This window comes from Oryzias melastigma, linkage group LG8, assembly GCF_002922805.2.
Source record: "Oryzias melastigma strain HK-1 linkage group LG8, ASM292280v2, whole genome shotgun sequence".
NCBI classification, from domain to species: domain Eukaryota; kingdom Metazoa; phylum Chordata; class Actinopteri; order Beloniformes; family Adrianichthyidae; genus Oryzias; species Oryzias melastigma.
The window spans coordinates 12,676,148-12,688,303 of record NC_050519.1 but is presented as its reverse complement, the minus strand read 5'-3'; the positions used below and the strand labels follow the sequence as shown (position 1 = coordinate 12,688,303).

Genomic DNA, 12,156 nt, shown 5'->3' with positions numbered 1-12,156 from the left:
ACTTTTATTTAAAAAGTATATTTTAAAATAACATCTCTTTCTAAATGTGATAGTTTTATGTGTTTCTTTATTACTTTTTCTATTTCTTTTGTCTGTTCGCTGATAAATCAGAAATGCTCCAGAAGAGGGACCTCCACATGAGCGCTTGGCCTTATGGGTCATTTTGGTCCCTAATAAGTCCTTCATGATTAAGGGGAATAAAACAAATAAATAAATAAAAGTAATCACGTGACACATAAATTGACGAGTTAAATCCTGACAGGCCGAACTTTTCTTTTCTTTTCTTTCACTCACTAAAATTTATCAGTGATCTGCTGCCACCTTGTGGACATGCTCTGTCACAGCATCCAAAATGTTCATTTGAAATTTAAGTAATTTTTTGTATGCTCGAAATAAATTATTTTATTTTACAAAATTGTGAAGCTGGTATCACAGTTTTTTTTTAAAATAAATCTGTTTTGTTTTCGGATTATTTTTAAGATTTTAGATTCACAGATACAAAGAATAAGAACACTTTTCAACACGCTTTTACCTCAAAAGATTGCCTGTTTCAGTGATACTCTGGTCAACCTTCATAAGCAGGTAAACAGCCTTTAAGTCATGGAGGCCTATAGTCTGTTTGAGTGACTGTAAAAAAGTTTCACATTGAAAGAGTAGGAAGTGGCTTTAACTATAATTATTTAGGGTTTATGTAGTTTACATCACATGTCAAAGTCAAGGCCCAGGGGGCTGGATCTGGCCCTCCGGGTAAATATATCTGCCAGATCATTTTATTTTATTGTTATTATTGGCCCAATGTTATCTTATGCCCACTACTAACTTGCATAATTTTGACAAAATATTTATTTTTACAGAGAGTAAAATATTGAAAGTTATTTAAAGTTGATTTAAATGGTAAATAGTGCTTTTCTACCTTCCTTGAAGGCCCAAACAGTCACAGACCCATTCACACACACATTCACACACTGGTGGGGGCTCCTGCAGAACACTGGCGCCAACCTTCCACTAGAGGCAATGTGGGGTTCAGTCTCAGTATTCTGGAATAATATTCCTGCCTTTTTGTATTCACAGAAAGGTTAAAAAGTTATGTTCTTAAAGTTTAAAAAATGTAGTTTTATTGTGTTTAATAAATGTTTATCCTGTGACCAAAAGTGTGTTTTGAATTTGGCCCCTTCTGCGATTGAATTTGACATTATTAGTTTCTGGATATGTATTTACTAGATGTGTATATATATAATGGTCATATTAAAATGTTTTATGCAAATGAAGAATTGATGCATAACACAAACTGTTCCCATATATTTCAAGTAAAACAGGTCTTTTCAGACTTTTTTTTAGCAGTTGTCATTTGCAGGAAGAACACAATGCTTGGACTTTTTTTTTTTTCAAATGTGTATGACATAAAAAAAATCTCCTTAAGCTGTAGATCTATTCCGTCCTGAGTTATATCTCATAAAAACTCAGTGGAGGTCCACTTGAATCTATTTGCTTGGTTATTCCAGGTGTGAATTTTAACATGCTGATGCTGCAGAATCAAGAATATGACAACTTTTATGTCATCGATAAGATTGCAATAATACCATTTTGACCTTTTTTTATTTTGAAAAGGCTTAATTTTCTATCCATCTTTTTTATGCTGGCACTATATAACATTAGTTGGTTGGATATGTTTTTTATTTGTTTTAAATAAATTAAAAAAAAAGACTGAAAGAGATATTTTTGAAAAATAATGCTTGTAGTTAATGTCATTTTTTAAATAAAAGTAACACTGTTTTTTGTTTAGGCTAGTTCTTATTAAGCTTTTTTTTATTTGGAAACATAAAAAGTCTTCATTTTAATAGTGTTAGTTCTGTGGAGAAGTTTTTAAAGAGCTTCTCTGAGCATCATGGTAGTTTTTCTGTCTGTTGAATGCAATGAAAGATTCCAAACTGCTTCAAATGTTGAAACTTCATCATTTATTTAGAAGCACATGACTGATGCAGGTTCATGGGCATCTCACAGACTTAATATCTTTTGAAATGTAGATTTATGAGGGGAAAAAATGTACAAAAATAAAATAAAATAAGAAAAATGTTCCTGTGACCCCAAAAGGGATTAGAAATCAGATGGATGAATAAAACAGCTCCAGTCAAAACTCAATTACTTCACATTTTTAACCACGAAGGCTGCCCAGATTTATAAGGAGACCAAATGGCGACCCTTTCAAAGCGGAGAGACGTCTCTGTTTCAGCTTTGTGTTCCTCCTCGGCCGTTCCTGCTCCCTACTGCTGCAGCAGTGAATGCCGCCCCGGCCCTGGAGGGTGTCATGCTGTTTCCATATTGTACCCCTGGGCCTCCCCGCAGCAGTGGCCCACATGGGAAAGCAGACCAGGCGGTGGGATAAACCAATTACCCCCCAGTCTGAGTGGACTCCTGCCGGTGCACAGGGCAGCAGCTCCGGGGCCAGAGCCCTCCTGGTTTCCTTCCCCATGAGAGCCTGCTGGAATTCCCAGAGAGGAGAATGGCGTCGCATCGAGAGCCTGTGGAGATATTATATTTTATTTTGAAATTTGACATGGTGGCCTCTGGAGACAATGCTGCCAGAGGAGAAGTCTGACTGTGCTTGTGAACAATTGAAAACTTGATTTTTGGGTGACATTCATCAAAATGTGACACATCTCAGAACAGTTTCAGAAACTCATCACATTTTTGGATTTCATTTAAACACCAGCTTATCTGAAAATGATATCTTTACTCAAAGCAAACAGAAAATTTCCCTCTGATTTCTTCTCAAACCCTGATGGTTTCTTTATAACAGCAGCTGCAACAATGCTCATTATGTCTGCTGGGGGCCTTGTCACTGCAGGGCCATTGTGCGGGCCCCCATTCACAGCTCAGTCGTTTACACTTTCATTGGGACCTATTTAGTCCTCATAAAAAGTTCAACACAGCAATTTGTGAGGTTCTGCTCAGCCGGGGAGAAGTGTGGAAGAGCTCAGAGAGGAGTTACTTTAAAAGTCAATTAACGCTTCTGCTCTGGGAGGGGCTAAGGGGGGGGGGAGTGGATGTCTGGCCTCACATGTGTCTATTCATCCTTTGGGGCTGAGAGGAGGGAGCTTCAGGATTATAAAAACCACTTCAGTGTTTCTTTATATGAAAGAGACGATAAAGTTGGTGGGTTTGAAGAATATATATAGACTATTACATTTTTTAAAATATGAGACTTTTATTGTTTGATGATCTACAATCAAAGATTTAAGATTTGTTGAATTATAGTTTATGAATAATGAAATATACAGACAGATGCAGAATAAGAGGATTTAGACATTTATTTGTGTAAAAACACACTTTTACAAGGTCATATGTACAATTCAACTGTTTTTTGTGAATGGCGGGGGCTCCTTTTTTCCTCCCTGCTGCAGTTCATAGGGCAACTGTTACACAGAACCGGCCAAGTGAACAACAGTTAAAGTGGGGAGCGCCACAAAAAGAAACCCAACCCCTCCTTGGTCTCCCTGGATGATGGGCATCGATGGGGGACAGACAAAGGCGGGCCCTCGGCTCAGGGGGCCCCACTGTTTGCTCCTGTTCTGTGTTTTTCACCAGCGTTTCCGTGGCTTCGCCCCTGCTGGTGACGCCGGACGCCACCTCGCTGGAATGACAGCATAACAAGGTTCCTACAGTGCTTTCTTCTGCTGACACCGGCACGTCTCAGCCCAGAGGGAAGTCGCAGGAGTTTCGACGCTCCAGCCGGGCTTTTTCATAGACGGAGAGGAAGTTTTTGTATCGTGGGGCGCAGCCCAACCAAGCTTCTCCAAAGTGTTCTGACCCCGTGAAGAGAAACTCTCCATCGCCAGGCTTCACGTGGCAGCGCAGCATGGTGTGAATGCGCCCGTGCCAGGATGGAGAGCCAGATGGGTCCAGCTGGTGCTCGAACACCCCACTGCGCTGCCAATACACCCTAGAGGCCCACACCTCCACCGAGGAAGTCTGACTCCAGCAGTCGTGAGAGACGTTCTTGATGTAAGCTCGAATCACTGGGAAAAAAACACCAAAAATAAGTTAATACAGAAGATGCAATCAAGATTTTCTAGAACTTTTCTTGGCTTAAGTGTGTCTGTAGACACAGGGTCCAAGGAAGTTCAAGTCCCCTCCGATTATCTTCTGTTTTAATATAAAATCATTCCCAGTGGATTTTTTTATTTTCATTGTGATGTTTTAAGCCCAATTTTTTTTTTAAGTGTCATTTTCCTTCACATAGTTTCTGCATAGTTTATTAGAAATTTACATCTGAGTTAAGCCTGCCCTCATTTCCCATCATCCCTTTGTTTACACTCTCTCACTACCTTACAGCCCCTCACAACCCCAAACTAACATTACTGATGCAGCAAAGGTGATGAGCCAAACAGTTTTGAGCCAGATTCCAACTCAGACAAGGAAAATGAGACGCACGTGAATGTAATTGTCTGCAAAGTGGATGAATCCGAATGGAATCACAGCTACAAGCTTTTATCCAACTGTGTTTTTCATCTGCTCCTAATTTCAAGCTTAATTTTCAGTATATCATGAGAAAAATGCCACAAGAAGATGTTAAAAACATGATTCTCAATGGCGTGTGTCTTTAATGAATTGCACATATGTTCACTTGCTTGGGATCAAACAAGCTTTCATACCAAAGCAGAGGAAACGAACTCTGGTCTGGAGGGAGATTTTTAATAGACTGAACAGCAGTGGTCTGGGTATCAAACCCTGCGGGACTCCGCTTGTCATAGTGATTTACTCGGATTTATGATCAGCAACTCAACATCTCCCAGATGTGACCATGACTGTAGAAGACGTTCCTTCCATCAAGAGTATGATTTTTTAAACTGAAGGTGTTTTTTGAGCAGGATGTACTCACCGAAGTCACTGTTGCAGACGGCCATGAGCAGCTCTGCTTCACTGCAGGGTCGGCATGAAGCTGCAGGAAAAAAAAGAATCACCACAGAAAGGTCAGAAACTAAAACTTTTTCTACAGTATTTTTTGAAGTTCCTTTTATATCTCCAAGCATGCATAAATTAAAGCACAGTCTGACAACGGTTGAAGAAGGGTGTCACACCTCCTCACATACCACCTCCTTTCATCCCCTTCGCAGCCCAAAGTGTGGTTTAGAGGAAAGAATGTGCTTGCACCCCTTAAAATGCTCCGCTCACACACATCCAATCCGCTCTAATCTTGACCCCATGTTTGACTTCTTTTGTATCCAGCTAATTGAATGACCCCCAAGCCAAAGCGAGGGGCTGCAGAGTCAAACACTCTGCCAGACGGCTAATACAGAAAAGATAAACAGGCAGCTGTCTATTATGGACACAGAATGACATCAGCGCACGGGGACAGGCCCGCACACATGGATAAATGCTAATCGTCGGGCGCACACAATGATGAGGTATTTGAGGAATCTGCAAAGTATTTGAGAGATGAATATGGGCCTCCTGGCCCGCTGCCCTCCAGCCACCCTGAGCTCTGCTGGGTCCTCTCTGCTTTGTGCCCTGATGGAAGCCAGACAAGCAGGACAAAACACAAGACTGACCAGCAGCTGCATGCTCTGCAGGGCAGGACTGGATTCTGTAATTAAATAACCACAGTCGACCCCCACCGCCCCCCACACATCTGTGATTTCATGGATTCCTCCACTAGGGTTGAAGATGTTGCTTTAAATTTGCATCAAACTTCTGGGAGCAAGAAGTTTCACTTCACAAATGTTTAAAAATATTTTTAAAGCTTAAAATTTTACAAAATGATAAAGATAAAGAAGGCGATCAAGACTATAAAATCATCAGGAACTTTGAAAAAGATAAAAATAAGTTTAGTTTTTACCTTTTTAACATTTTTTTTTATAAAAAACAAGCTTCAGATGTGATGAATGGGAAAGTGAAGCATGTTTCATTTTCCTTTTCATTGGAATAACTCATTCTTTTGGACAATTCCATCGTGTTTTGGAGTGGAACTTTACGCACCATGCATCCCTCCATGAGGCGCAGCGCTCCTGTTTCCCAGCAGCTCGTATCTGAAGCCGATCACTCCTCTGCCCCCGGGCTCGTCGCCCCTCGGACTGGCCTGGAGGTAGATCGCGGGCCTCTCTGCTCCATCCGCGCTGAAGCAGACCACTTGGCGCTCCGCTCGCCCTCTCTTCGCCTGCAGAAGCTGCAGCTTCCCCGCCCGCTCCACGAGCATGCTGACCCGCCCGAGGGAGGCAAAGGGTTTGATGCAGATTCTGCTGCGCCCTGAGGAGGACACTTTGGGGTCGAGGACCACCCTGAGAGCCTGAGCTGGGTCCACCCACCTCACTGAGCCCTCAGCGCAGCTCAGCCGCACCTGGAGAACAACCCTGGAGTCTGCAGATGCAAAACCACTGGATTCCAGAGGGAAGAAAATACATATTAATTCATTTAAAACTAATGATCTGTTTTAAGAGAATAAATTGTAATATTTAATGTATTTTATTTGTGTTTTATCAGATTTCTTACTTATTAATATCTTTAACAATGATGAGAAATTAGTTACTGTATTCCTAAAAATAAACTAAATTGGATGAACTCCAGTTTTACGCGCAAGTGGACTAAAGTTCACTCACCTGCCGGTCCAGTTGCACAGATCCGCTGCGGCGGGAAGAGCCAGCCAACAGAAGCCAATGATCACAATTAGTAACATCTCCATCACCCTAGAGATAAAAGCCTCTGAAGTGAGACTGCGGAGCAGGAGCTGAGACTGAAGAGCTGCTGGGAGGAAGGAAGGACTTTTGAGATGCTCCCTCCTCCTCCTCCTTTTCCCTCCCTTGCTCACTTTTTTTCCTATAATATCGATCAAGAACGACCGCTTTGTTGAAAGTGATCAATTTGTCTAAATAAACAAATTATTTGTTTTTGCCAAACTAGCTTCAATGTTAGCTAATTTCTTTTAAAATGATCAAATCTGAATATATTTGTGCAGAACAAAAGGTAAAATGAAGACGGATCTGTACTCGTGTGCCATCTAGTGGCAGCTGGATGCAGTGCGCATCCTCACATCTGGAGGAGGGAGGCTGTAACTCAGCGACCTTTAATATCCAGCTTTCGTCGATCACTAATTCACTGCGCATGAGCAGTTTCGCTCTATTTAGGCCTGCAGGCTCTGTCGAGTTATTGGAATCGGTTCCAGGTCGTGGTGGTAGCGACCTCTTGTGGAGGCGGAGCCCGTGGAGCGTGACGGTCCGTGGAGAGCTTCTGCAGACTCATCTGAAGGACATCAAGCAGGAGTTGGAGTCTGAATGTGTAAAGCCTCTTCCAGGTGTAAACTCAGCTGCACGAGGATGCGTTTGCTGTGGGTCATTTTTTTTAAAATCTTTTCTCACTATCTTTCTCATCCTGAAACATCTTGACCTCTGTTTAAAAAAAATAAAGAGAGAGAAAGCGACATGGACTGAGTGGTTTTACAGGATGATCAGATTGGCTCATGTGTCACAGAGGGACAAAGAGGAGCTGATGAATAGCGGCTTTGTGTCCGTAAAAAAACGGCCTCCTGTCATCTTAAAGCACGCGGGGCCTGAAGACAATGTAAAGCAGGAAAATAGGTTTGTGTGAGATCTAAACCTGATGTTTAAATAAACGATCTTTGATTTTTAAGGCACAAAATAGACTAAAGAATCATTTTAAAGGATAAATCATATCATGGCGCACAACTTAAGAGTTCACTTGAACTTAATTGTGGCTGTTTGGGGCCTAATTATACTTTTGTCATTATGGTGGAAATATTTTTTCATAAAGAGCCAATTTTTAGGTTCTTATGTGCCTAATTTAACAATATCTTTTTAAAATAAATTTTCTTCATTTATAATTTTTTTAAGTCACTCAATTTAAGGGACCTTGCAGTACGTTAAATTTGGATCATCTGACCACACACACACATTTATGTATTTATATATATATTTAAAGAAAATGTTTTGCAACAAAAACAGTAAGAATTTCAAAATAAATGTCTAAAATGTTTTTTTTCTATAACTTTTCTAAATCCATGATAAAAACCTGATTAGAGGAACTGAAAAACTGATTACATCATTCACAATTCATCTTACATCTGAAAAACAAAAACATATTTTTATTTTTTAACTCACCAAACAAGTTTAAAAGAAAGTTAAAAAGATAACTTTTGGAGTCAAATGCTATTCTTTGAAACGTTTATTTCTACGTTTCACCTATAAATAGTTTTAGGAGGACTTTGAATGTTCAAGTCCTTTTAAGGATCTGTGTCTTGAGTTGGAAAGAAACATGAAAATCGAATAGGTCAAGGTCAAGATGGGTTTTAGTGAAGAGATGAAAAGATGAAATAAGGAAAAATCCACACAAACACATCTTCACCCTCTCTTTTTATTATTATTTGTTCATGATTGTATTAAATATGTTTGTACATGTCTGACTTTTACCTAGAAAAAATAAAGCATGACTGTGGGCCTGTTTGTTCTGGCGCTCTCCTCTATGTCTCCCCTTTGAAAAAGCCTTTGTCCGTGCTGCTCTCTCTGACCGTGACCGTCAGTAGGTTTATGGTGACGTCAGTCACGGTCACGCTGTCCAGGTTGGTGAAACTGGGGCTCCAGCAGGAGGCTGAGTTGTGGTCTGACCGTGACGTGACACTTGCTTGCTCCCGGAGCGCACAGCGCTCCTTCTCCTGAAACCTGCGCTCCTCCGCGGCGCACCGCAGTGCGTTCTGCTGCATCCTGCTCAGACAGTACGGATCCCTTTGACGCACATCTGGACTGAAGGCGCAGGTGTAAGACAACCTCGCGCCCTTTACGTGTCTGTGCTGGCTACTGGGTTTGGGTGTGATGGTTGTCTCCTCCTGGAACCTTTTGGTCAGCTGGATGAGCGTGCGTTCTGACGCCTCCTCGCGATGATGGGCGCGCCGGGGCACCGTGGGCTCCTCCAGCAGCCTCCGTTTGGCGTCCGGCTCCTCTGCGGCGCTCTCGTCATGTTTCTCATGGTGCACACGATGCTTCGGTTTGCGTCCTCGCTTTTTAGGGAAATGTGGAGACTCTGGAGCCGCGTGAGGAGGAGGAGGTGGTCTGGGCCTCCTCTCCGGCTCGGGAGGGAAGACGTGGACGCTTTCGCCTCGGTTGATCGCGCTCGGAGGGAAGAGTGTGGGAACCACGGTGCGTAAACCCTCTCTGGCCCTTGGAGTCACGATGGGCTCCGGGACAGGATAGGAAACCTGGATTCCTCTGGGAGACTCCACTCTAAAGTCATAGTTTTTCTCTTTGGCTTTGGCCTGAGGACAGGAAATAACACGTTTTAATATTTTCAAATTAAATGTGAGATTTTACCAAAAATAGAAATCTGTTAAATCTTATAACAGAACTTCCTCTTAATTCTAAATGTTGATATAAATACGAAATTAAATAATTTTTTTCAGATTATTTAGACTTTAATTTAGAGTCTTAAAATAACTTTTTTTTAAATAATATTCACTTTACTTTCAACATTTTGCGCACTTGAAAAGGCGAGAAGATGAAATCCACCCACCTTCAGGAGAAACGTCTCGGGTTTGGGTCCTCTCTTTTTCGGCCCGAATAGTTCTCTTTCTTTCTCCCTAAAAGAGTTAATAATTGCAAGAATAAATAAGAGAACTCTAACCTCTTTAATCCGGCTAACGGTTTGCCATTGACCAAAAGAATCAAAAACGCTCCATGACTCCTAGACTTTTTTAAGTTTAACTGAAAATCAATTAAACTTTATGCAAACACACTTCATATAAGTTTTCTTGCCACTTGAAATCACTTCTTTTCTGGGAGGGGATATTGTGTCCTAATAACCAATTTTGCGCCCTGGAGCGCACTGTGCTGTGGAGTTTGCGCAGAGAGGCCTACAACAGCGCGCTGTCAAATTAAGCCTCACCTCTCCTCGAAGGCGGCGAAGAGGCGCTCATCCAGAATGTTTTCCTCCGGCTCCCAGGTGCTGTACCTGCGTCACAGCAAGCGAGAAGGGAAGGGTTTTGCACGTCAAACATGCCAAACAATACTTTTCTTTTTGGAAATGACTCTGGTCGCTCAAATTGCAGGCAACGTCGCGGACAGTGACGCATGAAAGCCCGAATCCGCTAAAGCTATATATGTGTGAGCTCTTCGAAAAGTGGATAAATCTGAGGTGGTGGGCGATTTTGCCGCAAGAATGTTGCGTAAAAGCCGCAAGACGCGCGACAGACTGCTCCAAATGACGCGCAAACATAGTAAAAGAAGAAAACAACCGCAAAGCTGGGTGAAGCCACACGCTGAGGTGCTGCAGTTGTCGCGAGCGGCCAGGATGGAGCGCTGTGCTTCACAGCCTCGCCTCTCATACTCACTTCTGAGACCAGCCCTTCCATTTTACGAGATATTCCCAACGACCCTGCAAAACAGATCAGACACGCATTCAGGTTATCAGACAGCTGCACGTCGACCTGGAGCAACACGCGCGTGCGTGCTAGATGAAAAGGAAGAGGCATGGCGGTGAAAAATACCCGTCTGATCCGCCGCTTAATGATGGACTCGGCGGCGAAGACGCTTTCGCCGACAGCCGACAGCTCCATGATTCACCATGCACGATCCGTGCCGCGCTTGTTGTTGTTTTATTTTTTTGGGTTTCCCCCCCTCGTCCTCCTCCTGGGTTGTTTAATTCCGCACATCCCATAATACGTGATCTGGAGAGGACGTCATCACGTCCTTTTGCTGTTGCCAGGCGCCGCTCTCGGTAGGACGGATCGTGGTGGAGCGCATTGGCTCTGTTGCCGCTACGTGCTCCGGGTCTGTAAGTGAGGGGGAGGAGTCCCGCTGCTCCGGCTGCCTCGCTGCTGTACAGGAATGTCTGGCACCGTGGAGCAGGCAGAGTCAGAGGCTCCCAGAGCGGGGGGCCACGGGCCCCACGGAGCTCCCCGGGGGGCTTTAAAGAGTGTCACGCTGGAGGACAATTAGTCACATCAAAAACTAAAAACATGTGGGTCATAAAGCAACCAGCAACTTACAGAAAAACATCAAGGCCAATAATTCAGCTAAATAATTATGAATAATCTCTTTTAAATACATTAAAAAGACGACAAGAAATTAAATAATATGCATAAATCAGTGGCTCCCAGCACCAATTTATCTAAAATAAATTGTTTCCACGATGTCAAAGCGCGTGAATAATCTAAATAAAAGCTTGAACCATCACTGACTTTTTCCAAAAGTCGCATCAGCCACAAATAAGCAGCTCATAATAAGTATTTGCTGTGCGCAAAGTATCAAAATCAGCGCATATTATTTTAGCGTCTGCGCACAGCATTCGATTATTCTCAGAAAGATTTAAAAGGATCTCTTTCATTTTTAAATAATATTTATAATTAACGAAGTGGCACCAGAATGGCGCTCTTTAAAAGAAAGATTTATGCTGAGATGGAGCGGAACATTTGTGCGTAAAGTTCAAGTGTTTGTGTCCCTGAATCACCGTGTGAAAGATGAACATGAAATGATCTGGATGAGGAGCGGATTTATGCGTTAACACCGCATTCTTGGTGCGTAAAAGAGGTCAAAAATGCGTAATGCGCAGTCTCTAAAATATATCTTTTCAAGCATTTATAATTTTTTCAAACCTTTTTTTGTAAAAATTCATAAAAATCAAATAAATCAACTAACACGATTTTACTGCAACCAAGATGAGGGAATGAAGGTGTAAAATAATTCCTAATCTGCGCGGTGTTGGAACAGCATGATTTGCATTTTTAATTAGTCAAAACATATTTTAAGATTATTTTCTTCCATTTTTTTAATTCAATTTAATTTTTCTGAATTCTTTTTTTCCGTCTCAGCCTATATGAGTAATGAGCAGATTTCGATTTTTATTGTTTTAGATAAAACAATTATTTATACGTTTTTCTCTTTTTGCAGAAGAAAATGCGCCATGAAAGAAAACATTTGTAAATATTAAATAAAATATTATTTATTTTTGACATTAGCATTATTATTTTTAAAAACGTAAAAAAAGTGAAAGAAATGCAGAGCTGTAGTTTTTACCCTGAGCTCATTTGGGGCCTCTGTTGTTCCTTCCTGTATGAATCTAAATAATTATTGTCACAATATTCAAACAGTTTCTTGCATTTATACTACATACTGCCTATATATATATATATATTATGTCAACTTATTTTCTATGAGTTGT

General features: G+C 41.7%; 2 protein-coding genes across 2 annotated transcripts; both read right to left on the bottom strand.

The window, feature by feature from the left end:
• Nucleotides 1-3,083: 3,083 nt before the first annotated feature.
• On the bottom strand, nucleotides 3,084-6,754 carry LOC112146503 (meteorin-like protein). The gene is made up of 4 exons (XM_024272364.2): nucleotides 6,594-6,754; nucleotides 5,977-6,371; nucleotides 4,880-4,939; nucleotides 3,084-4,016 (listed from the first exon to the last, which is right to left on the bottom strand). Exons 1-4 carry the CDS (start codon nucleotides 6,674-6,676, stop codon nucleotides 3,691-3,693), a joined length of 864 nt encoding a protein of 287 aa, XP_024128132.1. The 5' UTR covers nucleotides 6,677-6,754; the 3' UTR covers nucleotides 3,084-3,690.
• Nucleotides 6,755-8,343: 1,589 nt separating this feature from the next.
• Nucleotides 8,344-10,715, bottom strand: cbx8a (chromobox homolog 8a (Pc class homolog, Drosophila)). The gene is made up of 5 exons (XM_024272359.2): nucleotides 10,484-10,715; nucleotides 10,328-10,371; nucleotides 9,883-9,948; nucleotides 9,511-9,577; nucleotides 8,344-9,256 (listed from the first exon to the last, which is right to left on the bottom strand). Exons 1-5 carry the CDS (start codon nucleotides 10,550-10,552, stop codon nucleotides 8,468-8,470), a joined length of 1,035 nt encoding a protein of 344 aa, XP_024128127.1. The 5' UTR covers nucleotides 10,553-10,715; the 3' UTR covers nucleotides 8,344-8,467.
• Between the last annotated feature and the right edge of the window lie 1,441 nt (nucleotides 10,716-12,156).